Genomic DNA, 25,693 nt, shown 5'->3' on the forward strand with positions numbered 1-25,693 from the left:
GCAGTCAAGTCAGCACCACAAATTAACCTGTTGGGTCTAGGGGGCAGCATTTGCACGTCTGGATAAAAAAAATGTACCCGATTTAATCTGGTTACTAATCCTACCCAGTAACTAGAATATGCATATACTTATTATATATGGATAGAAAACACTCTAAAGTTTCCAAAACTGTTTGAATGGTGTCTGTGAGTATAACAGAACTCATTTGGCAGGCAAAACCCTGAGACATTTTCTGACAGGAAGTGGATACCTGATGTGTTGTATTGACTTTAAACCTATCCCATTGAAAAACACAGGGGTTTAGGAATATTTTGGCACTTCCTATTGCTTCCACTAGATGTCACCAGCCTTTACAAAGTGTTTTGAGTCTTCTGGAGGGAGATCTGACCGAACAAGAGCCATGGAACGGTGATGTCCCATTAGACACCTGGCGCGCTACTTCATGTTGGGTACCCTCGTTCCAATACGTTATAAAAGAGTATGCATTCGTCCACCTTGAATATTATTCATGTTCTGGTTAAAAAAGGCCCTAATGATTTATGCTATACAACGTTTGACATGTTTGAACGAACGGAAATATATTTTTTCCCCTCGTTCATGACGAGAAGTCCGGCTGGCTTACATCATGTGCTAACGAGACGGAGATTTTTGGACATAAATGATGAGCTTTTTGAACAAAACTACATTCGTTATGGACCTGTGATACCTGGAAGTGACATCTGATGAAGAGAATCAAAGGTAATGGATTATTTACATAGTATTTTCGATTTTAGATCTCCCCAACATGACGTCTAGTCTGTATCGCAGCAGCGTATTTTTCTGGGCGCAGTGCTCAGATTATTGCAAAGTGTGATTTCCCAGTAAGGTTATTTTTAAATCTGGCAAGTTGATTGCGTTCAAGAGATGTAAATCTATAATTCTTTAAATGACAATATAATATTTTAACAATGTTTTCTAATTTTAATTATTTAATTTCTGACGCTGACTTGACTGCCGGTTATTGGAGGGAAACGATTTCCTCAACATCAATGCCATAGTAAAACGCTGTTTTTGGATATAAAAATGAACTTGATAGAACTAAAAATGCATGCATTGTCTAACATAATGTCCTAGGAGTGTCATCTGATGGAGATTGTAAAAGGTTAGTGCATCATTTTAGCTGGTTTTATGGTTTTGGTGACCCTGTCTTTGACTTGACAAAACATTACACACAACTCTTGTAAATGTACTGTCCTAACATACTCTAAATTTATGCTTTCGCCGTAAAACCTTTTTGAAATCGTAAAACGTGGTTAGATTAAGGAGATGTTTATCTTTCAAATGGTGTAACATAGTTGTATTTTTGAAAAATTTGAATTTTGACATTTATTTGGATTCAAATTTGCCGCTCTTGAAATGCACCTGCTGTTGATGGAGTGCACCACGGGTGGCACGCTAGCGTCCCACCTAGCCCCAAGAAGTTAAATAATTAAAATTAGAAAACATTGGTAAAATATTATATTGTCATTTAAAGAATTATAGATTTACATCTCTTGAACGCAATCAACTTGCCAGATTTAAAAATAACCTTACTGGGAAATCACACTTTGCAATAATCTGAGCACTGTGCCCAGAAAAATACGCTTTGTGATACAGACAAACAGCCATGTTGGAGAGATCTAAAATCGAAAATACTATGTAAATAATCCATTACCTTTGATTCTCTTCATCAGATGTCACTTCCAGGAATCCCAGGTTCATAACGAATGTAGTTTTGTTCAAAAAAGCTCATCATTTATGTCCAAAAAGCTCCGTGTTGTTAGCACATGATCTAAGCCAGCCGGACATCTCGTCATGAACGAGGGGAAAAAATATATTTACGTTCGTTCAAACATGTCAAACGTTGTATAGCATAAATCATTAGTGCCTTTTTTAACCAGAACATGAATAATATCCAAGGTGGACGAATGCATTCTCTTTTAAAACGTATTGGAACGAGGGTACCCAACATGAACTCGCGCGCCAGAGTCTAATCGGCCATCACCGTTCCAAGGCTCTTGTTCGGTCAGATCTCACAGTAGAAGACTCAAAACACTTTGTAAAGGCTGGTGACATCTAGTGGAAGCAATAGGAAGTGCCAAAACATTAATAAGCCCCTGTGTGTTTCAATGGCATAGGCTTAAAGGTAATTCAACACATCAGGTATCCACTTCCTGTCAAAATCTGTCTCAGGGTTTTGCCTGCCAAATGAGTTCTGTTATACTCACAGACACCATTCAAACAGTTTTAGAAACTTTAGGGTGTTTTCTATCCATATATAATAAGTATATGCATATTCTAGTTACTGGGTAGGATTAGTAACCAGATTAAAATCGGGTACGTTTTTTATCCAGCCGTGAAAATACTGCCCCCTAGCCCCAACATGTTAATGGCCTCCTTGCCTTGTCTGTGAGTTTTGGTGGGCAGCCCTCTCTTGGCAGGTTTTTTTGTGATGCCATATTCTTTCAGCTTTTTAATAATGGATTTAATGGTGCTCCATGGGTTGTTCAAAGTTTTTTATATTTTTTTATAACCCTACCCTGATCTGTATTTCTCCACAACTTTGTCCCTGAACTGTTTGGAGAGCTCCTTGGTCTTCATGGTGTCGCTTGCTTGGTGGTGCCCCTTGCTTAGTGGTGTTGCAGACTCTGGGGCCTTTCAGAACAGGTGTATATATACTGAGATCATGTGACAGATCGAGACACTTAGATTGCACACAGGTGGACTTTATTTAACTTCTTATGGGCAGGTGAGATGGTAGCGTCCCACCTGGCCAACATCTGGTGAATTTGCAGAGCGCGAAATTCAAAAATACCAAATACATAAAAATAAACCTTAACTTCTTGTTAATCCAGTGGCCGTGTCAGATTTAAAAAAAAGCTTTACGGCGAATGCAAACCATGAGATTTTCTGAGCCCCGCATACAAAACCATGAAAAACATATTTCAACCAGGCAGGTGCGCCACAAAAGTCAGAAATAGCGATATAATTCATGCCTTACCTTTGAAGATCTTCTTCTGTTGGCACTCCAAAATGTCCCAGAAACATCACAAATTGTCCTTTTGTTCGATAATGTCCTTCTTTATGTCCCAAAAATGTCCATTTATTTGGCGCGTTTGATTCAGAAATAAATCGGTTTCAACTCACCCAACATGCCTACAAAGTATCTAATAAATTACCTGTAAACTTGGTCCAAACATTTCAAACAACGAATCGTAATCCAACCTCAGGTACCCTAAAATGTAAATAATCAATAAAATTTAAGTCGGAATAAACTGTTTCCAATACCGGATAAAAACAACCTGAAGCACGTTCCAGTTCACGCGCATCAAAACAGTAGAGTGACACTTATAATGAATAGCCCTACTTCTTTATTTTGCAAAAGAAAAACATCAAACAATTTCTAAAGACTGTTGACATCCAGTGGAAGCCATAGGAACTGCAAACAGGTTCCTAATAATAAGGGTATCCCATAGAAAAGAATTGGAAAATCCTATGACCTCTATTTTTTTCCCCCTGGATGGTTTGTCCTCGGGGTTTCGCCTGCCATATCAGTTCTGTTATACTCACAGACATTATGTTAACAGTTTTAGAAACTTTATAGTGTTTTATATCCAAATCTACCAATTATAGGCATATTCTAGCTTCTGGGCCTGAGTAACAGGCAGTTTACTTTGGGCACGCTTTTCATCAAATGGTGAAAATACTGCCCCCTACCCATGAGAGATTAACTAATTATGTGACTTGTGAAGGTAATTAATTGCACCAGATCTTATTTAGGGGCTTCATAGCAAAGGGGGTGAATACATATGTACACACCGCTTTTCCATTTTTTTTTTTTTTTTTGAAAGAAGTATTTTATTTTCACTTCACCAATTTCGACTATTTTGTGTAAGTCCATTTCATGAAATCCAATAAAAATCCATTCAAATTACTGGTTTTAATGCAACAAAATAGGAAAAACGGCAAGGGTGATGAATACTTTTGCAAGGCACTGTATTTGTGACTCACGCCGAATACAACAGGTTTAGACCTTACCGTGAAATGCTTACTGACAAACCCTTGACCAACAGTGCAGTTAAGAAAATAGAGTTAAGAAAATATTTACTAAATAAACTAAAGTAAAATACAATAAAATAACTATAATTAGGCTATATGCAGGGGGTACCGGCACCGAGTCTCGGTGTTGGCATCAGCTGTAGCTGAGCTAGGCTATAAACAGGGGGTACCGGTACCGAGTCTTGGTGCTGTCATCGGCTGTAGCTGAGCTAGGCTATAAACAGGGGGTACCGGTACCGAGTCTTGGTGCTGTCATTGGCTGTAGCTGAGCTAGGCTATAAACAGGGGGTACCGGTACCGAGTCTTGGTGCTGTCATCGGCTGTAGCTGAGCTAGGCTATATACAGGGGGTACCGGTACCGAGTCTTGGTGCTGTCATCGGCTGTAGCTGAGCTAGGCTATATACAGGGGGTACCGGTACCGAGTCTTGGTGCTGTCATCGGCTGTAGCGTAGCTTCTAGCTAAATTCAACTCTTTGTTTCGAATCCTCTTCGCTGAGGATGTGTCAGGTTGAAAATATCAGGGCATCCTGGTAATCCATCTGGCCAGTCTCTGGGATTAAGGCCTGGTCCAGTCTCTGGGATTAGGGCCTGGTCTAGGCTCTGGGATTAAGGCCTGGTCCAGTCTCTGGGATTAAGGCCTGGTCCAGTCTCTGGGATTAAGGCCTGGTCCAGTCTCTGGGATTAGGGCCTGGTCTAGGCTCTGGGATTAAGGCCTGGTCCAGTCTCTGGGATTAAGGCCTGGTCCAGTCTCTGGGATTAGGGCCTGGTCTAGGCTCTGGGATTAAGGCCTGGTCCAGTCTCTGGGATTAAGGCCTGGTCCAGTCTCTGGGATTAAGGCCTGGTCCAGTCTCTGGGATTAGGGCCTGGTCTAGGCTCTGGGATTAAGGCCTGGTCCAGTCTCTGGGATTAAGGCCTGGTCCAGTCTCTGGGATTAGGGCCTGGTCTAGGCTCTGGGATTAAGGCCTGGTCCAGTCTCTGGGATTAAGGCCTGGTCCAGTCTCTGGGATTAGGGCCTGGTCTAGGCTCTGGGATTAAGGCCTGGTCCAGTCTCTGGGATTAAGGCCTGGTCCAGTATCTGGGATTAAGGCCTGGTCCAGTCTCTGGGATAAGGGCCTGGTCTATGGTGAGCAGTATGTTCTTTGCTGCCTACTTACTGAAGCAGAAATGTTCATGCAAATGGAGTTCAGTGATCCCTGTTCTGATGTCCAGAAGCTCTTTTCAGTCATAGGAAATTATGTCAGAAAAATCATTTCACAAAACATCGGATCAGAAAACAGAGTTGGTCAGGAGCCTGTAAAGATTGGCAATCTATCTACTGCAGCACAATTCTTTATCCGTACACAGAGCTGTGGTGACCTGGTGACCTCCATCTAGACTGAAGGACCAAACACAGAGCTGTGGTGACCTGGTCCATCTAGACTGAAGGACCAAACACAGAGCTGTGGTGACCTGGTCCATCTAGACTGAAGGACCAAACACAGAGCTGTGGTGACCTGGTCCATCTAGACTGAAGGACCAAACACAGAGCTGTGGTGACGTGGTCCATCTAGACTGAAGGACCAAACACAGAGCTGTGGTGACCTGGTCCATCTAGACTGAAGGACCAAACACAGAGCTGTGGTGACCTGGTCCATCTAGACTGAAGGACCAAACACAGAGCTGTGGTGACCTGGTCCATCTAGACTGAAGGACCAAACACAGAGCTGTGGTGACCTGGTCCATCTAGACTGAAGGACCAAACACAGAGCTGTGGTGACCTGGTGACCTGGTCCATCTAGACTGAAGGACCAAACACAGAGCTGTGGTGACCTGGTCCATCTAGACTGAAGGACCAAACACAGAGCTGTGGTGACGTGGTCCATCTAGACTGAAGGACCAAACACAGAGCTGTGGTGACCTGGTCCATCTAGACTGAAGGACCAAACACAGAGCTGTGGTGCCCTGGTCCATCTAGACTGAAGGACCAAACACAGAGCTGTGGTGACCTGGTGACCTGGTCCATCTAGACTGAAGGACCAAACACAGAGCTGTGGTGACCTGGTCCATCTAGACTGAAGGACCAAACACAGAGCTGTGGTGACCTGGTCCATCTAGACTGAAGGACCAAACACAGAGCTGTGGTGACCTGGTCCATCTAGACTGAAGGACCAAACACAGAGCTGTGGTGACCTGGTCCATCTAGACTGAAGGACCAAACACAGAGCTGTGGTGACCTGGTCCATCTAGACTGAAGGACCAAACACAGAGCTGTGGTGACCTGGTCCATCTAGACTGAAGGACCAAACACAGAGCTGTGGTGACCTGGTGACCTGGTCCATCTAGACTGAAGGACCAAACACAGAGCTGTGGTGACCTGGTCCATCTAGACTGAAGGACCAAACACAGAGCTGTGGTGACCTGGTGACCTGGTCCATCTAGACTGAAGGACCACACACAGAGCTGTGGTGACCTGGTGACCTGGTCGATCTAGACTGAAGGACCAAACACAGAGCTGTGGTGACCTGGTCCATCTAGACTGAAGGACCAAACACAGAGCTGTGGTGACCTGGTCCATCTAGACTGAAGGACCAAACACAGAGCTGTGGTGACCTGGTCCATCTAGACTGAAGGACCAAACACAGAGCTGTGATGACCTGGTCCATCTAGACTGAAGGACCAAACACAGAGCTGTGGTGCCCTGGTCCATCTAGACTGAAGGACCAAACACAGAGCTGTGGTGACCTGGTCCATCTAGACTGAAGGACCACACACAGAACTGTCCCAAAGAGAGGGGAGTTATGAACTGTATTTCCCTTTCAGAGCTGATTGTGTTGAGAAGTTGGGGTTAGTCTTTCAGCAGCTGGTCTCTGTGCTTCACGGTGGTCCAGGACCAAACCACCAGCCGGCCAGGCAGAACAGAGGAGAGGATCAGCGCTGTGTTGTACTGGTGCAGTTATTTTTCAGACCAACTGGAAAAAGTGATTCTTGGCTGAATTTCTTCTCTTCCTCCTCCTTGCATTTGTGTGTGTGTGTGTGTGTGTGTGTGTGTGTGTGTGTGTGTGTGTGTGTGTGTGTGTGTGTGTGTGTGTGTGTGTGTGTGTGTGTGTGTGTGACTATCAGGTTAGAGGCGTGCCACATTTATTGGCTATTCTGGCCAAGACAAACACCCCATACACACAAAAACACGCTCACACACACACTCACACCGCATGGAGCCAGCCTATATTGCCCAAACATCACAGCCCATCAGCAAAACTCTCTGTGTCATTCTCTATGTGTCAATACTGGTGTTCTCCTGTTCTGAGGATCAATACTGGCGCTCTCCTGTTCTGAGGATCAATACTGGTGTTCTCCTGTTCTGAGGATCAATACTGGCGCTCTCCTGTTCTGAGGATCAATACTGGTGTTCTCCTGTTCTGAGGATCAATACTGGCGCTCTCCTGTTCTGAGGATCAGTACTGGTGCTCTCCTGTTCTGAGGATCAATACTGGTGTTCTCCTGTTCTGAGGATCAGTACTGGTGCTCTCCTGTTCTGAGGATCAATACTGGTGCTCTCCTGTTCTGAGGATCAGTACTGGCGCTCTCCTGTTCTGAGGATCAATACTGGCGCTCTCCTGTTCTGAGGATCAATACTGGTGCTCTCCTGTTCTGAGGATCAGTACTGGTGCTCTCTCAGGGTATATATACCACACAATGCTATATGTGTCCTGGCAGAGGGAGGAAGGACATGGAAGGATGTCTGATTTCATCAGATGGATCCCTGGGTTATCCCTGACCGGCTGATTTCCCTGACCGGCTGATTTCCCTGACCGGCTGATTTCAGTTAGAAACGTCAGATTTGTTGTTGCATTTTCTAGTTGAAAATGTGTTTCTGTGGAGTAACTTCCTAGGAGATGGTATGTTAGAGGCTGTGGGCTAGAGCTCTGCTTCCCATCCCGAAACCCGACTGGTCTCAACTTTATACATCGGGTTAGGGTCGTTTAGGGCATGGATAACTAGTCTAAGGGTAGCTGATGAGCCATTTGCTCGTGCTCTGCTGCTGCAATGCAGTCACATCTTACTAAGATCATAACGTAGTTCCAGAAGTGCTTCAAACATCGTCAAATATAGAGACAGGAGAGATCGTTTCACAGAAGATAATGTTTTGTCGGAGTTTAGAGTGACGAAAAGTAGCTAACGGCTAACTGCTCCCTCGCGTCTCGTCATTGAGCAGAGCAGCCCAAGCGGAGACGTTGCTACGGATACTCACAGACACAGAGCTGCCGTGGGCAGAGCGCATGCAGAGTGAGCAGCACGCATGGAGCTAGTGACAGACAGAGAGGAGCAGCTAATGGATTTACTAACAGAGGAAGTTGTTTCTGAACGTTGCAAGCATGGATAGGGCTCGTTCTTATTAATAACATTCCTGCCGCGCAGGGCTCTACTGTCAGTTAGACACACCTTTTAAAGATACAAGAATAACAAGACTTGGCTAACGGTCTTTAATTGTTTTGATCAGCTAATAGTATTCAAATACATCTGAGCTCATCAACATAGACACACAGTGTCTCTCCAGAGTCACCATAACACATTAAACATCTGGTTTCTGCTCGATCTGGAAACAGGAGGAAAGCTCTTTCCCCTGTGTGTAAAAATAGCGAAGAAGAAGATACACCAAGATACTTCTCCGTATGTTTCTCGGGGAAGAAAAGGTTGCCTTAGGGGTGAAACTGAAGATGTAGACATCTGTTTCCAATACAGTTCTCTCTTAGTCAAACAGAAGAATAGAGACGTAAGGCCCTGGTCTAAAGTAGTGCACTATTTAGGGAATAGGGCTCTGGTCTGAAGTAGTGCACTATATAGGGAATAGGGCTCTGGTCTAAAGTAGTGCACTATATAAGGAATAGGGTCCTGGTCTAAATTAGGACCCCGATGTCTTGCTCTCAGACAAACTAAACAACTTCTTTGCTCGCTTTGAGGACAATAAAGATCCACTGACACGGCCCGTTACCAAAACCTGCGGGCTCTCCTTCACCGCAGCCAATGTGAGTAAAGCATTTAAACGTGTTAACCCTCGCAAGGCTGCCGGCCCAGACGGCATCCCTAGCCGCGTCCTCAGAGCATGCGCAGACCAGCTGGCTGGTGTGTTAACGGACATATTCAATCTCTCCCTATCCCAGTCTGCTGTTCCCACATGCTTCAAGATGTCCAACATTGTTCCTGTTCCCAAGAAAGCAAAGGTAACTGAGCTAAACGACTATCGCCCCGTAGCACTCACTTCTGTCATCGTGAAGTGCTTTGAGAGACTAGACAAGGATCATATCACCTCCACCCTACCTGACACCCTAGACCCACTGCAATTTGCTTACCGCCCCAATAGGTCCACAGACGATGCAGTCGCAATCACACTGCACACTGCCTTATCCCATCTGGACAAGAGGAATACGTATGTAAGAATGCTGTTCATTGACTACAGCTCAGCATTTAATACCATAGTACCCTCCAAACTCGTCATTAAGCTCGAGACCTTGGGTCTCGACCCCGCCCTGTGCAACTGGGTCCTGGACTTTCTGACGAGCCGCTCCCAGGTGGTGAGGGTAGGAAACAACATCTCCACACCGCTGATCCTCAACACTGGGGCCCCACAAGGGTGCGTTCTCAGCCCTCTCCTATACTCCCTGTTCACCCATGACTGAGTGGCCATGCACGCCTCCAACTCAAATCATCAAGTTTGCAGACGACACTACAGTGCTAGGCTTGATTACCAACAACAACGAGACGGCCTACAGGGAGGAGATGAGGGCCCTCGGAGTGTGGTGTCAGGAAAATAACCTCACACTCAATGTCAACAAAACAAAGGAGATGATCGTGGACTTCAGGAAACAGCAGAGGGAGCACCCCCCTATCCACATCGACGGGACAGTAGTGGAGAAGGTGGAAAGTTTTAAGTTCCTCGGCGTACACATCACGGACAAACTGAAATGGTGCACCCACACAGACAGCGTGGTGAAGAAGGCGCAACAGCACCTCTATCAACCTCAGGAGGCTGAAAGAAATTCGGCTTGTCACCAGAAACACTCGCAAACTTTTACAGATGCACAATCGAGAGCATCCTGTCGGGCTGTATCACCGCCTGGTACGGCAACTGCTCCGCCCACAACCGCAGGGCTCTCCAGAGGGTAGTGAGTTCTGCACAACGCATCACCGGGGGCAAACTACCTGCCCTCCAGGACACCTACACCACCAGATGTCACAGGAAGGACAAGAAGATCCTTTAGTTGTTTAGAGAAGCAGCAAACGATGTCTTCACCTGAGACGTTACTAGATGAAACACCTTCTCCACGTGAGGAAACTAACTCTCCTTTTCTACACAAATAAATATACATCTTTCCAGAAGTTCCCACACATCCAGTCAGTTCCATGTTTGGTGTTACATTGGTAATACATTGAGAAGAACATGTGTTGTGGCTTCTTATACATACAGTACGTCACATATTCAGTCCATGCCTGGACTAACTCACCTGGTTATACAGTACATCACATAGCCAGTCCATGCCTGGTCTAACTCACCTGGTTACCTGGTTTAACTCACCTGGTTACCTGGTTTAACTCACCTGGTTACCTGGTTTAACTCACGGGGTTATACAGTATATCACATAGCCAGTCCATGCCTGGTCTTACTCACCTGGTTACCTGGTATAACTCACCTGGTTATACAGTATATCACATAGCCAGTCCATGCCTGGTCTAACTCACCTGGTTACCTGGTCTAACTCACCTGGTTATACAGTACATCACATAGCCAGTCCATGCCTGGTCTTACTCACCTGGTTATACAGTACATCACATAGCCAGTCCATGCCTGGACTAACTCACCTGGTTATACAGTATATCACATAGCCAGTCCATGCCTGGTCTAACTCACCTGGTTACCTGGTCTAACTCACCTGGTTACCTGGTCTAACTCACATGGTTATACAGTACATCGCATAGCCAGTCCATGCCTGGTCTAACTCACCTGGTTACCTGGTCTAACTCACCTGGTTATACAGTATATCACATAGCCAGTCCATGCCTGGTCTAACTCACCTGGTTACCTGGTCTAACTCACCTGGTTATACAGTATATCACATAGCCAGTCCATGCCTGGTCTAACTCACCTGGTTACCTGGTATAACTCACCTGGTTATACAGTATATCACATAGCCAGTCCATGCCTGGTCTAACTCACCTGGTTACCTGGTCTAACTCACCTGGTTATACAGTACATCACATAACCAGTCCATGCCTGGTCTAACTCACCTGGTTAAATAAATGAAAGTTCAGCAGCTGTGACATGCAGACCATGAAGTCAGACTGATAATGATAATATTTAGGAAATGTTTTTTTTATCCAAAGTGACTTAGAACATGCTTGCATCCATGGCAACAGCGGGAATTGAACCCACAACCACTGATGGTTCAAGCACCATGCCGTACCATCATGGACCACACTTAGGGGAAATAATGAGATTTAGATTTTAACAGTTTGTTATGGTTTTAATCATTTTAATTGTGTTGTTTGTTAAAGTAGACAACTGGATTGTCTTTCAAATCAAATCAATTTTTATTCTGTAACATGCGCCGAATACAACAGGTGTAGTAGACCTTACTGTCACAGGGGTCATAAAATGGAGAACAAGACGCAGCGTGGATAGTGCTCATTTTCAAACTCTTTAATGAACACACTTGACAAAATAACAAACGACCAACACAGTCCCGTCAGGTACACTAGACTAGAACGGAAAACAACTACCCACAACCCCAAAGGGAAAAACAGGCTGCCTAAGTATGGCTTCCAGTCAGAGACAACGAAAGACACCTGCCTCTGATTGGAAACCATACCCGGCCAAACATGAAAACCAACACATAGAAAATGATAACTAGAACAAACCCACATAGAAACAGAAAACCACAAATACCTACAAAACAAACCCCCCCTGCCACGCCCTGACCACTCTACTATGGCAAATGACATCTTTCACTGGTCAGGACGTGACACTTACAGTGAAATGCTTACTTACAAGCCCTTAACCAACAATGCAGTTTTAAGAAAACACCTAAAGAAAGGAAAAGATAAGAATAACAAATAATTAAAGAGAAGCAGTAAATAACAATAGTGGGGCACCGATGTCGAGGTAATTGAGGCAACATGTACATGCAGGTAAAGTTATTATTAAAGTGACTATTCATAGATGATAACAACAGAGAGCAGCAGCAGTGTAGAAGGGGCAGGGAGGCAATGCAAATAGTCTGGGTAGCCATTTGATTAGATGTTCAGGAGTCTTATGGCCTGGGGGTAGAAGCTGTTTAGAAACCTCTTGGACCTAGACTTGGCGCTCCGGTATCGCTTGCCGTAAGGTAGCAGAGAGAACAGTCTATGACTCGGGTGGCTAGAGTCTTTGACAATTTTTAGGGCCTTCCTCTGACATAGTCTGGTATAGAGGTCCTGGATGGCAGGAAGCTTGTCCCCGGTGATGTACTGGGCCATAGGCACTACCCTCTGTAGTGCTTTGCGGATAGAGGACGAGCAGTTGCCATACCAGGCAGTGATGCAACCGTTCAGGATGCTCTCGATGGTGCAGCTGTAAAACCTTTTGAGGATCTGAGGACCCATGCCAAATCTTTTCAGTCTCCAGAGGGGGAATAGGTTTTGTTGTACCCACTTCACAACTCTTGGTGTGCTTGAACCAGGTTAGTTTGTTGGTGATGGGGACGGCAAGGAACTTGAAGCTCTCAACCTGCTCCAATACTTCCCCGCCGATGAGAATGGGGGCTGCCTAGAATGGGGGCATGCTCGGTCCTCCTTTTTCCTGTAGTCCACAATCGTCTCCTTGATCAAGTTGAGGGAGAGGTTATTGTCCTTGCACCACACGGTCAGGTCTCTGACCTCTTCCCTATAGGCTGTCTCATCGATGTCGGTGATCAGGCCTACCACTGTTGTGTCATCGACAAACTTAATGATGGTGTTGGAGTCGTGCCTGGCCGTGCAGTCATGAGTGAACAGGGAGTGCTGAAGGGGACTGAGCACGCACCCCTGAGGGCCCCCCTTGTTTAGGATCAGCGTGGCGGATGTGTTGTTGCCTACACTTACCACTTGAGGGTGGCCCATCAGGAAGTCCAGGATCCAGTTGCAGAGGGACGTGTTTAGTCCCAGGATCCTTAGCTTAGTGATGAGCATTGAGTGTACTATGGTGTTGAACGCTGAGCTGTAGTCAATGAACAGCATTCTCATGTAGGTGTTCCTTTTGTCCAGATGGGAAAGGGCAGTGTGAAGTGCAATAGAGATTGCATCATCTATGGATCTGTTGGGGCGGTATGCAAATTGAAGTGGGTCTAGGGTTACTGGGATAATGGTGTTTATGTGAGCCATGACCAGCCTTTCAAAGCATTTCATGGCTACAGAAGTTAGTGCTACGGGTCGGTAGTCATTTAGGCAGGTTACCTTGGTGTTCTTGCTCACAGGGACTATGGTGGTCTGCTTGAAACATGTTGGTATTACAGACTCAGACAGGGAGAGGTTGAACATATCAGTGAAGACACTTGCTATTTGGTCAGCGCATGCTCACAGTACAAGTCCTGGTAATCCGTCTGGCCCTGCGGCCTTGTGAATGTTGACCTGTGTAAAGGTCTTACTCACATCGGCTGCGGAGAGTGTGATCACACAGTCGTCCAGAACAGCTGATGCTCTCATGCTTGTTTCAGTGTTACTTGCCTCGAAGCGAGCATAGAAGTTATTTAGCTCGTCTGATAGGCTCGTGTCACTGGGCAGCTCTCGGCTGTGCTTCCCTTTGTAGTCTGTAGTAGTTTGCAAGCCTTGTCACACCCAACGAGTGTCAGAGCCGGTGTAGTATGAATCAATCTTAGTCCTGTATTGTTGCTTTGCCTGTTTGATGGTTCGTCGGAGGGCATAGCAGGATTTCTTATAAGCTTTCGGGCTAGAGACCCGCTCCTTGAAAGTGGCGGCTCTAGCCTTTAGCTCAGTGCGAATGTTTCCTATAATGCATGGATTCTGGTTGGAGTACGTTGTGTACTCCTCAACGACATCGGAAGAATTCCGGAATATAGTCCAGCTACCAAAACAGTCCTGTAGTTTAACATCTGCTTCATCTGACCACTTTTTTATAGACCGAGGCAGAGGTGCTTCCTGCTTAAATGTTTGCCTGTAAGCAGGAATCAGGAGAATATAACTATGTTCAGATTTGCCAAATGGAGGGCGAGGGAGAGCTTTGTACGTGTCTCTGTGCGTGGAGTAAAGGTGGTCTAGAATTTATTTTCTCCCTCTGGTTGCACATTTAACATGCTGATAGAAATTAGGTAAAACTGATTTAAGATTTCCTGCATTAAAGTTCCCGGCCACTAGGAGCACTGCCTCTGGATGAGAGTTTTCCTGTTTGCTTATAGCCTTATACAGCTCATTGAGTACGGTTTTAGTGCAAGCATCGGTCTGTTGTTGTATGTAGACAGCTACAAAAAAATACATGTGAAAACTCTCTAGGTAGATAGTGTGGTCTGCAGCTTATCATGAGATACTCAGGTGAGCAAAACCTCAAGACTACCTTAGATATTGTGCACCAGCTGTTGTTTACAAATATGCATAGGCCCCCGCCTTACCAGAGGCTGCTGTTCTATTTTGCCGATAGAGGTCTGCGATCTCTGGAGTTGGACCAATTTTTGACAGATACAGTGCCTTCTGAAACTATTCAGAACCCTTCATTTTTTCCACATTTTAATACGTTACAGCCTTATTCTACAATTGATAAATTAAATAAAAATACAAAAATCCTCAGCAATTTACACACAATACCCCATAATGACAAAGCGAAAACAGGTTTTTAGAATTGTTTGCAAATGTAAAAAAAAAATGTAAAACAGAAATACCTTACTTACGTAAGAATACTACTATAATTTGCTATGAGACTCGACATTGAGCTCACGTGCATCCTGTTTCTATTGATCATCTTCAACGTCATTGAAGTCCACCTGTTGAAAATTAAATTCAACATTTTACATGATTTGGAAAGGCACACACCTGTCTATATAAGGTCCCACAGTTGACAGTGCATGTCAGAGCAAAATCCAAGCCATGAGGTCGAAGGAATTGTCCGTAGAGCTCCGAGACAGGATTGTATCGAGGCACAGATCTGGGGAAGGGTACCAAAACATTTCTGCAGCATTGAAGGTCCCCAAGAACACAGTGGCCTCCATCATTCATAAATGGAAAAAGTTTGGAACCACAAAGAATCTTCTTAGAGCTGGCAACCCGGCTAAACTGAGCAATCGGGGGAGAAGGGTCTATGTCAGGGAGGTGACCAAGAACCCAATGGTCACTCTGACAGAACTCTAGATTTCCTCTGTGGAGATGGGATAACCTTCCAGAAGGACAACCATCTCTGCAGCACTCCACCAATCAGGCCTTTATGGTACAGTGGCCAGATGGAAGCCACTCCTCAGTAAAAGGAACATGACAGCCCACCAGCTTGGAGTTTGCCAAAAGGCACCTAAAGACTCTCAGACCATGAGAAAAAAAGATTCTCTAGTCTGATGAAAACAAGGTATACATCTTTAGCCTCAATGCCAAGTGTCACTTTTGGTGGAAACCTGTTATCATCCTTACATTAAAGCATGGTGGTGGCAGCATCATGCTGTGGGGATATTTTTCAGCTGCAGGGACTGGGAGACTAGTCAGGATTGAGGCAAAGATGTACGGAGGAAAGTACAGAGAGATCCTTGATGAAAACCTGCTCCAGAGCACTCAGGACCTCAGACTGGGGCGAAGGTTCACCTTCCAACAGGACAACCACCCTAAGCACACAGCCAAGACAATGCAGGAGTGGCTTTGGAACAAGTCTCTGAATGTCCTTGAGTGTCCCAGCCAGAGCTCGGACTTGAACCTGATCGAATATCTCTGGAGAGACCTGAAAATAGCTGTGCACTGACGCTCCCCATCCAACCTGACAGAGAGGATCTGCAGAGAAGAATGGGAGAAACTCCCCAAATACAGGTGTGCCAAGCTTGTAGTGTCATACCCAAGAATACTTAAGTAAATGTAATATTTATATATTACATCATATTTATATATTTATATTTGTAATAAATTTGTGAAAATGTCTGAAATCCTGTTTTTGCTTTGTCATTATGGGGTATTGTGTGTAGATTGATGAGGGGGAAAAAAACCTAACAAAATCAGGAAAAAGTCAAGGGGTCTGAATACATTCTAAAGGCACTGTATATGCTATTTATAAACTACACAAACCAGTTGTGAGGAGGGAGGAGGAAGGGAAGAAGAGGTTAGGAGGAGAAGAGGAATGGAGGAAGGAAGAAAAAGGAGAGGAAGGAGGAGAGAAGGAAGAAAGGCAACACAGTCTTGTAATTGGCAGGGATGATTTGTAGCTCTGGGAAGAGGAGATGTGGCTCAATGACATCTGGGCACGGTGCCAAATCAATACAAAGTACTGTTCATTTTCTTCCCCTCCAGCGATCGTGATGCTGCCTAGACATTAGGAGAGGCCCCTCCGATGGTCGTGATGCTGCCTCGTCATTAGGAGAGGCCCCTCCAGTGATCGTGATGCTGCCTAGACATTAGGAGAGGCCCCTCCAGTGATCGTGATGCTGCCTAGACATTAGGAGAGGCCCCTAAGGTGATCGTGATGCTGCCTAGACATTAGGAGAGGCCCCTCTGATGGTCGTGATGCTGCCTAGACATTAGGAGAGGCCCCTCCAGTGATCGTGATGCTGCCTAGACATTAGGAGAGGCACCTCCAGTGATCGTGATGCTGCCTCGTCATTAGGAGAGGCCCCTCCAGTGATCGTGATGCTGCCTAGACATTAGGAGAGGCCCCTCCAGTGATCGTGATGCTGCCTCGTCATTAGGAGAGGCCCCTCCAGTGATCGTGATGCTGCCTCGTCATTAGGAGAGGCCCCTCCAGTGATCGTGATGCTGCCTAGACATTAGGAGAGGCCCCTCTGATGGTCGTGATGCTGCACTGTCATTAGGAGAGGCCCCTCCAGTGATCGTGATGCTGCCTCGTCATTAGGAGAGGCCCCTCCAGTGATCGTGATGCTGCCTCGTCATTAGGAGAGGCCCCTCCAGTGATCGTGATGCTGCCTAGACATTAGGAGAGGCCCCTCCAGTGATCGTGATGCTGCCTAGACATTAGGAGAGGCCCCTCCAGTGATCGTGATGCTGCATCGTCATTAGGAGAGGCCCCTCCAGTGATCGTGATGCTGCCTAGACATTAGGAGAGGCCCCTTCAGTGATCGTGATGCTGCCTCGTCATTAGGAGAGTCCCCTCCAGTGATCGTGATGCTGCCTCGTCATTAGGAGAGGCCCCTCCAGTGATCGTGATACTGCCTCGTCATTAGGAGAGGCCCCTCCAGTGATCGTGTTGCTGCCTAGACATTAGGAGATGCCCCTCCAATGATCGTGATGCTGCCTAGACATTAGGAGAGGCCCCTCCAGTGATCGTGATGCTGCCTCGTCATTAGGAGAGGCCCCTCCAGTGATCGTGATGCTGCCTCGTCATTAGGAGAGGCCCCTCCAGTGATCGTGATGCTGCCTAGACATTAGGAGAGGCCCCTCCAGTGATCGTGATGCTGCCTAGACATTAGGAGAGGCCCCTTCAGTGATCGTGATGCTGCCTAGACATTAGGAGAGGCCCCTCCAGTGATCGTGATGCTGCCTAGACATTAGGAGAGGCCCCTCCAGTGATCGTGATGCTGCCTAGACATTAGGAGAGGCCCCTCCAGTGATCATGATGCTGCCTAGACATTAGGAGAGTCCCCTCTGATGGTCGTGATGCTGCCTAGACATTAGGAAAGTCCCCTTCAGTGATCGTGATGCTGCCTAGACATTAGGAGAGGCCCCTCTGATGGTCGTGATGCTGCCTCGTCATTAGGACAGGCCCCTCCAGTGATCGTGATGCTGCCTAGACATTAGGAGAGGCCCCTCCAGTGATCATGATGCTGCCTAGACATTAGGAGAGGCCCCTCCAGTGATCGTGATGCTGCCTAGACATTAGGAGAGGCCCCTTCAGTGATCGTGATGCTGCCTAGACATTAGGAGAGGCCCCTTCAGTGATCGTGATGCTGCCTAGACATTAGGAGAGGCCCCTTCAGTGATCGTGATGCAGCCTAGACATTAGGAGAGGCCCCTCTGATGGTCGTGATGCTGCACTGTCATTAGGAGAGGCCCCTCCAGTGATCGTGATGCTGCCTCGTCATTAGGAGAGGCCCCTCCAGTGATCGTGATGCTGCCTCGTCATTAGGAGAGGCCCCTCCAGTGATCGTGATGCTGCCTAGACATTAGGAGAGGCCCCTCCAGTGATCGTGATGCTGCCTAGACATTAGGAGAGGCCCCTCCAGTGATCGTGATGCTGCATCGTCATTAGGAGAGGCCCCTCCAGTGATCGTGTTGCTGCCTAGACATTAGGAGATGCCCCTCCAATGATCGTGATGCTGCCTAGACATTAGGAGAGGCCCCTCCAGTGATCGTGATGCTGCCTCGTCATTAGGAGAGGCCCCTCCAGTGATCGTGATGCTGCCTCGTCATTAGGAGAGGCCCCTCCAGTGATCGTGATGCTGCCTAGACATTAGGAGAGGCCCCTCCAGTGATCGTGATGCTGCCTAGACATTAGGAGAGGCCCCTTCAGTGATCGTGATGCTGCCTAGACATTAGGAGAGGCCCCTCCAGTGATCGTGATGCTGCCTAGACATTAGGAGAGGCCCCTCCAGTGATCGTGATGCTGCCTCGTCATTAGGAGAGGCCCCTCCAGTGATCGTGATGCTGCCTTGTCATTAGGAGAGGCCCCTCCAGTGATCGTGATGCTGCCTAGACATTAGGAGAGGCCCCTCCAGTGATCGTGATGCTGCCTAGTCATTAGGAGAGGCCCCTCCAGTGATCGTGATGCTGCCTAGACATTAGGAGAGGCCCCTTCAGTGATCGTGATGCTGCCTAGACATAAGGAGGGGCCCCTTCAGTGATCGTGATGCTGCCTAGACATTAGGATAGGCCCCTCTGATGGTCGTGATGCTGCCTAGACATTAGGAGAGGCCCCTCCAGTGATCGTGATGCTGCCTAGACATTAGGAGAGGCCCCTCCAGTGATCGTGATGCTGCCTCGTCATTAGGAGAGGCCCCTCCAGTGATCGTGATGCTGCCTCGTCATTAGGAGAGGCCCCTCCAGGGATCGTGATGCTGCCTCGTCATTAGGAGAGGCCCCTCCAGTGATCGTGATGCTGCCTCGTCATTAGGAGAGGCCCCTCCAGTGGTCGTGATGCTGCCTCGTCATTAGGAGAGGCCCCTCCAGTGGTCGTGATGCTGCCTCGTCATTAGGAGAGGCCCCTCCAGTGGTCGTGATGCTGCCTTGTCATTAGGAGAGGCCCCTCCAATGATCGTGATGCTGCCTCATCATTAGGAGACGTGTCGGTTGTCGTGTTTAGGATGAGAGACATTTTACGTCATCCCCCCACATTCCCCTCCCTCCTCGTTGTTCAAGCGCCTCTACCAGTGAGGGATTGTCAGTATAACCTGTCAGCCTGTCCTTGTAGTGGTAGAGGGGTGTGTGCTGTTATCAATAGTAGTTGTTGTCACAGAGCAACATACAGATCAATGAACTTTATTTATGAAGCCCTTTTTACATCAGCAGATGTCACAAAGTAATATACAGAAACCCAGCCTAAAACCCCAAAACAGCAAAGCAACTATATCAGTGATGAATTAGAGTCCACAACTATATCAGTGATAAATTGGTGCCAATGAATTTGATAGTGTAATTCGATTGTTTAAATCTAATGTTCTACATGTCATGTGAAGAACTAAAATAGCTTAGATATTTAAAAGCTTGGAAGAATTTCCAAAGTAACAGAACCAATAATAATTTGCTAATGGAACAACCCCAAATGTTGAGACATGAATAACACTTACAGTATAAATACTTATTATAATGTCAATAAATTACCATGCATTCCATATCCACTGCCATTTAAATAGGCAATTTTTAACCCTCTAATCATGTCAAAGAGCTGTATATTAATTAATCAATCAATCAAATGTATTTATAAAGCCCTTTTTACATCAGCTGATGTCACAAAGTGTTGTACAGAAACTCAGCCTGAAACCCCAAACAGCAAGCAATGCAGCTGTAGAAGCACGGTGGCTAGGAAAAACTCCCTAGAAAGGCCAAAACCTAGGAAGAAACCTAGAGAGGAACCAGGCTCTGAGGGGTGGCCAGTCCTCTTCTGGCTGTACCAGGAGGAGATTATAAGACTACATGGCCATTTAATGCCAGATTGTTTTTCAATATGTTCAAACGTTCATTGATGACTAGCAGGGTCATATATGAATCACAGTGGTTGTAGAGGGTGCAACAGGTCAGCACCTCAGGAGGAGATGTCAGTTGGCTTTTCATAGCCGAGCATTCAGAGGTTGAGACAGCAAGTGCAGTAGAGAGAAAGAAAGAGTCGAAACAGCAGGTCCGGGACAAGGTAGCATGTCAGGTGAACAGGTCAGGGTTCCATAGCCTCTGGCAGAACAGTTGAAACTGGAGCAGCAGCACGGGCCAGGTGGACTGGGGACAACAAGGAGTCATCATGCCAGGTAGTCCTGAGGCATGATCCTAGGGCTCAGGTCCTCCGGGAGGGGAGGGATAGAGGGAGAGAATTAGCATACTTAAATTCACACAGGACACCAGATAAGACAGGAGAATTACACCATATATAACAGATTGACCCTAGCCCCCCAGACACAAACTATTGCAGCATAGATACTTGAGACTGAGACACGGGTGGGTCGGGGGACACTGTGTCCCCGTCCGACGATAGCCCCGGACAGGGCCAACCAGGCAGGATATAACCCCACCAGCTTTGCCAAAGCACAGCCCCCACACCACTAGAGGGATACCTTCAACCACCAACTTACCATCCTGAGACCAGGCCGAGTATAGCCCACAAAGATCTCCGCCATTGCACAACCCAAGGATGGGCGCCAACCCAAGGATGGGCGCCAAGAAAGATCACGTCAGTGACTCAACCCACTCAAGTGACGCACCCCTCCTAGTGACGGCATGGAAGAGCACTAGTAAGCCAGTGACTCAGCCCCCGTAATAAGGTCAGAGGCAGAGAATCCCAGTGGGGAGAGGGGAGCTGGCCAGGCAGAGACAGCAAGGGGGGCTTGTCACTCCAGTGCCTTGCAGTTCACGTTCGCACCCCTGGGCCAGACTACACTCAATCAAAGGACCTAAAGACTTAAAGGTCGAGACCGAGTCTGCGTCTATCACATGGATTGGTAGACCAGTCCATAAAAATGGACCTCTATAGGAGAAAGCCCTACCTCCAGCTGTTTGCTTAGAAATTCTAGGGACAATAAGAAGGCCTGCGTCTTGTGACCGTAGCGTATGTGTAGGTATGTACGGCAGGATGAAATTGGAGAGAAAGGTAGGAGCAAGCCCATGTAATGCTTTGTAGGTTAGCAGTAGAAAAAACCTTGAAATCAGCCCAAGCCTTAACAGGAAGCCAGTGTAGATAGGCTAGCACTGGAATAAGATTACACATTTTTTTGGTTCTAGTCAATTTATTTAGTGCTTTATCTGGGAAGCTGGAAAGTAGAGCATTGCAGTAGTCTAATCTAGAAGTGACAAAAGCATGGATACATTTTTCTGCATCATTTTTGGCCAAAAATATTCTGATTTTTGCAATGTTACAAAGATAGAAAAAAGCTGTCCTTGAAATATTCTTTATATGTTCGTCAAAAGAGAGATCAGGGTCCAGAGTAACGCCGAGGTCCTTCACAGTTTTATTTGAGACGACTGTACAACCATCAAGATCTAGACGTTCCGCTAGCGGAACACCTGCTCCAATATCCAATGATAGGCGTGGCGCGAAATACAAACTCCTCGAAAATCCGAAAACTTTTTTTCAAACATATGACTATTTTACACCATTTTAAAGACAAGACTCTCCTTTATCTAACCACACTGTCCGATTTCAAAAAGGCTTTACAGCGAAAGCAAAACATTAGATTATGTCAGCAGAGTACCCAGCCAGAAATAATCAGACACCCATTTTTCAAGCTAGCATATAATGTCACAAAAAACAAAACGACAGCTAAATGCAGCACTAACCTTTGATGATCTTCATCAGATGACACTCCTAGGACATTATGTTATACAATACATGCATGTTTTGTTCAATCAAGTTCATATTTATATAAAAAAACAGCTTTTTACATTAGCATGTGACGTTCAGAACTAGCATTCCCACCTAACACTTCCAGTGAATTTACTAAATTACTCACGATAAACGTTCAAAAAAAACATAACAATTATTTTAAGAATTATAGATACAGAACTCCTTTATGCAATCGCGGTGTCCGATTTTAAAATAGCTTTTCGGTGAAAGCACATTTTGCAATATTCTGAGTAGATAGCCCGGCCATCATGGCAAGCTATTTTGATACCCACCAAGTTTGGCACTCACCAAATTCAGATTTACTATAAGAAAAATTGGATTACCTTTGCTGTTCTTCGTCAGAATGCACTCCCAGGACTTCTACTTCAACAACCAATGTTGTTTTGGTTCCAAATAATCCATAGTTATATCCAAATAGCTCAGTTTTGTTCGTGCGTTCAAGACACTATCCGAAGGGTGACGCGTCGGCGCGTATCGTGACAAAAAAATTCTAAATATTCCATTACCGTACTTCGAAGCATGTCAAACGCTGTTTAAAATAAATTTTTATGCAATTTTTCTCATAAAATAGCGATAATATTCCAACCGGGAGACGTTGTATCCGTTCAAACACTGAAAGAAGAAAATGGAGTCGTCACATGCACGCGTGCGCCAGTGCAATTGTTCTCAGAAGTACCACTCTCCAAAACCCCTACTGTTTTTCGCCCAGAGACTGCAGAGTTATTATTCAATGTTCTGGCGCCTTCTGAGAGCCAATGAAAGCTTTAGAAAATGTCACGTTACAGCAGAGATCCTGTATTTTCGATAAAGAGGCTACAGAAGGCCAAGAAATGGTCAGACAGGGCACTTCCCATATAGAATCTTCTCAGGTTTTGGCCTGCCATATGAGTTCTGTTATACTCACAGACACCATTCAAACAGTTTTAGAAACTTTAGGATGTTTTCTATCCAAATCTACTAATTATATGCATATTCTAGTTTCTGGGCAGGAGTAATAACCAGATTAAATCAGGTACGTTTTTTATCCGGCCGTGAAAATACTGCCCCCTATCCCAAACAGGTTAACCTCTATGGGCTAGGTGGGACGCTAGCGTGCCACCCGTGGTGCACTCCATCAACAGCAGGTGCATTTCAAGAGCGGCAAATTTGAATCCAAATAAATGTCAAAATTCAAATTTTACAAACATAAAACTATTTTACACCCTTTGAAAGATAAACATCTCCTTAATCTAACCACGTTTTACGATTTCAAAAAGGTTTTACGGCGAAATCATAAATTTAGAGTATGTTAGGACAGTACATTTACAAGAGTTGTGTGTAATGTTTTGTCAATTCAAAGACAGGGTCACCAAAACCATAAAACCAGCTAAAATGATGCACTAACCTTTTACAATCTCCATCAGATGACACTCCTAGGACATTATGTTAGACAATGCATGCATTTTTAGTTCTATCAAGTTCATATTTATATCCAAAAACAGCGTTTTACTATGGCATTGATGTTGAGGAAATCGTTTCCCTCCAATAACCGGCAGTCAAGTCAGCGTCACAAATTAAATAATTAAAATTAGAAAACATTGGTAAAATATTATATTGTCATTTAAAGAATTATAGATTTACATCTCTTGAACGCAATCAACTTGCCAGATTTAAAAATAACCTTACTGGGAAATCACACTTTGCAATAATCTGAGCACTGCGCCCAGAAAAATACGCGTTGCGATACAGACTAGACGTCATGTTGGGGAGATCTAAAATCGAAAATACTATGTAAATAATCCATTACCTTTGATTCTCTTCATCAGATGTCACTTCCAGGTATCACAGGTCCATAACGAATGTAGTTTTGTTCAAAAAAGCTCATCATTTATGTCCAAAAATCTCCGTCTTGTTAGCACATGATCTAAGCCAGCCGGACTTCTCGTCATGAACGAGGGGAAAAAATATATTTATGTTCGTTCAAACATGTCAAACGTTGTATAGCATAAATCATTAGGGCCTTTTTTAACCAGAACATGAATAATATTCAAGGTGGATGAATGCATACTCTTTTATAACGTATTGGAACGAGGGTACCCAACATGAACTCGCGCCAGGTGTCTAATGGGACATCATCGTTCCATGGCTCTTGTTCGGTCAGATCTCCCTCCAGAAGACTCAAAACACTTTGTAAAGGCTGGTGACATCTAGTGGAAGCAATAGGAAGTGCCAAAATATTCCTCAGCCCCTGTGTTTTTCAATGGGATAGGTTTAAAGTCAATACAACACATCAGGTATCCACTTCCTGTCAGAAAATGTCTCAGGGTTTTGCCTGCCAAATGAGTTCTGTTATACTCACAGACACCATTCAAACAGTTTTAGAAACTTTAGAGTGTTTTCTATCCATATATAATAAGTATATGCATATTCTAGTTACTGGGTAGGATTAGTAACCAGATTAAATCGGGTACATTTTTTTTATCCAGACGTGCAAATGCTGCCCCCTAGCCCTAACAGGTTAAAGACTGCTGTACACCACCAGAAACCGTCCAACTTGAAGGAGCTGGAGCAGTTTTGCCTTGGAGAATGGGAAAAAATCCCAGTGGCTAGATGTGCCAAGCTTATAGAGATATACCCCAAGAGACTTGCAGCTGTAATTACTGCAAAAGGTGGCTGTACAAAGTATTGACTTTGGGGGGGTGAATAGCTATGCATGCTCAAGTTTTCAGTTTTTTTGTCTTATTTCTTGTTTGTTTCACAGTAAAAAAAAACATTTTGTATCTTCAAAGTGGTAGGCATGTTGTGTAAATCAAATGATACAAACCCCCCCAAAAAAATCTATTTTATGCAATACGGGATGAATAGTTTCGCATGCCACTTCTAGCCTGGGAGGTTCCCTCTGCCTGGCCTGGGAGGTTCCCTCTGCCTGGCCTGGGAGGTTCCCTCTGCCTGGCCTGGGAGGTTCCCTCTGCCTGGACTGGGAGGTTCCCTCTGCCTGGCCTGGGAGGTTCTCTCTGCCTGGCCTGGGAGGTTCCCTCTGCCTGGCCTGGGAGGTTCCCTCTGCCTGGACTGGGAGGTTCCCTCTGCCTGGCCTGGGAGGTTCCCTCTGCCTGGCCTGGGAGGTTCCCTCTGCCTGGACTGGGAGGTTCCCTCTGCCTGGCCTGGGAGGTTCTCTCTGCCTGGCCTGGGAGGTTCCCTCTGCCTGGACTGGGAGGTAGACAGTCAGATTGAGCCAGAGGTAGCTCTTCCATTTTCCCTGTGAGTTGCCTCGTCCCCATGACAACGGATATAGAAATCACAGTGACTCCTGGGAAGAAAGAACTTGGTGACACACAGTGTCCCTTTGTGGTGCATGAAGTCCACAGGGTTCATTAAAGAGCACAGCCGGTCAAGGAGGTGTATTCAACATACTGAAGGGGAAGAATACAGCAACGGTACAGAGGGGAGAGGAGAGG

At 45.8% G+C, this 25,693-nt stretch overlaps 1 protein-coding gene across 1 annotated transcript in view; it reads right to left on the reverse strand.

The window, feature by feature from the left end:
- The window catches only part of LOC123731549 (glutenin, high molecular weight subunit PW212-like), a 61,661-nt gene extending 36,172 nt beyond the window's left edge, over positions 1 to 25,489 (reverse strand). Inside the window, exon 1 of the mRNA XM_045710827.1 lies at positions 25,124 to 25,489. Within this exon, the coding sequence (XP_045566783.1) occupies positions 25,124 to 25,489 (366 nt within the window). The remainder of the gene's footprint in view (positions 1 to 25,123) is intronic.
- Between the last annotated feature and the right edge of the window lie 204 nt (positions 25,490 to 25,693).

Source organism: Salmo salar, chromosome ssa29 (assembly GCF_905237065.1).
Source record: "Salmo salar chromosome ssa29, Ssal_v3.1, whole genome shotgun sequence".
Lineage (NCBI taxonomy): Eukaryota > Metazoa > Chordata > Actinopteri > Salmoniformes > Salmonidae > Salmo > Salmo salar.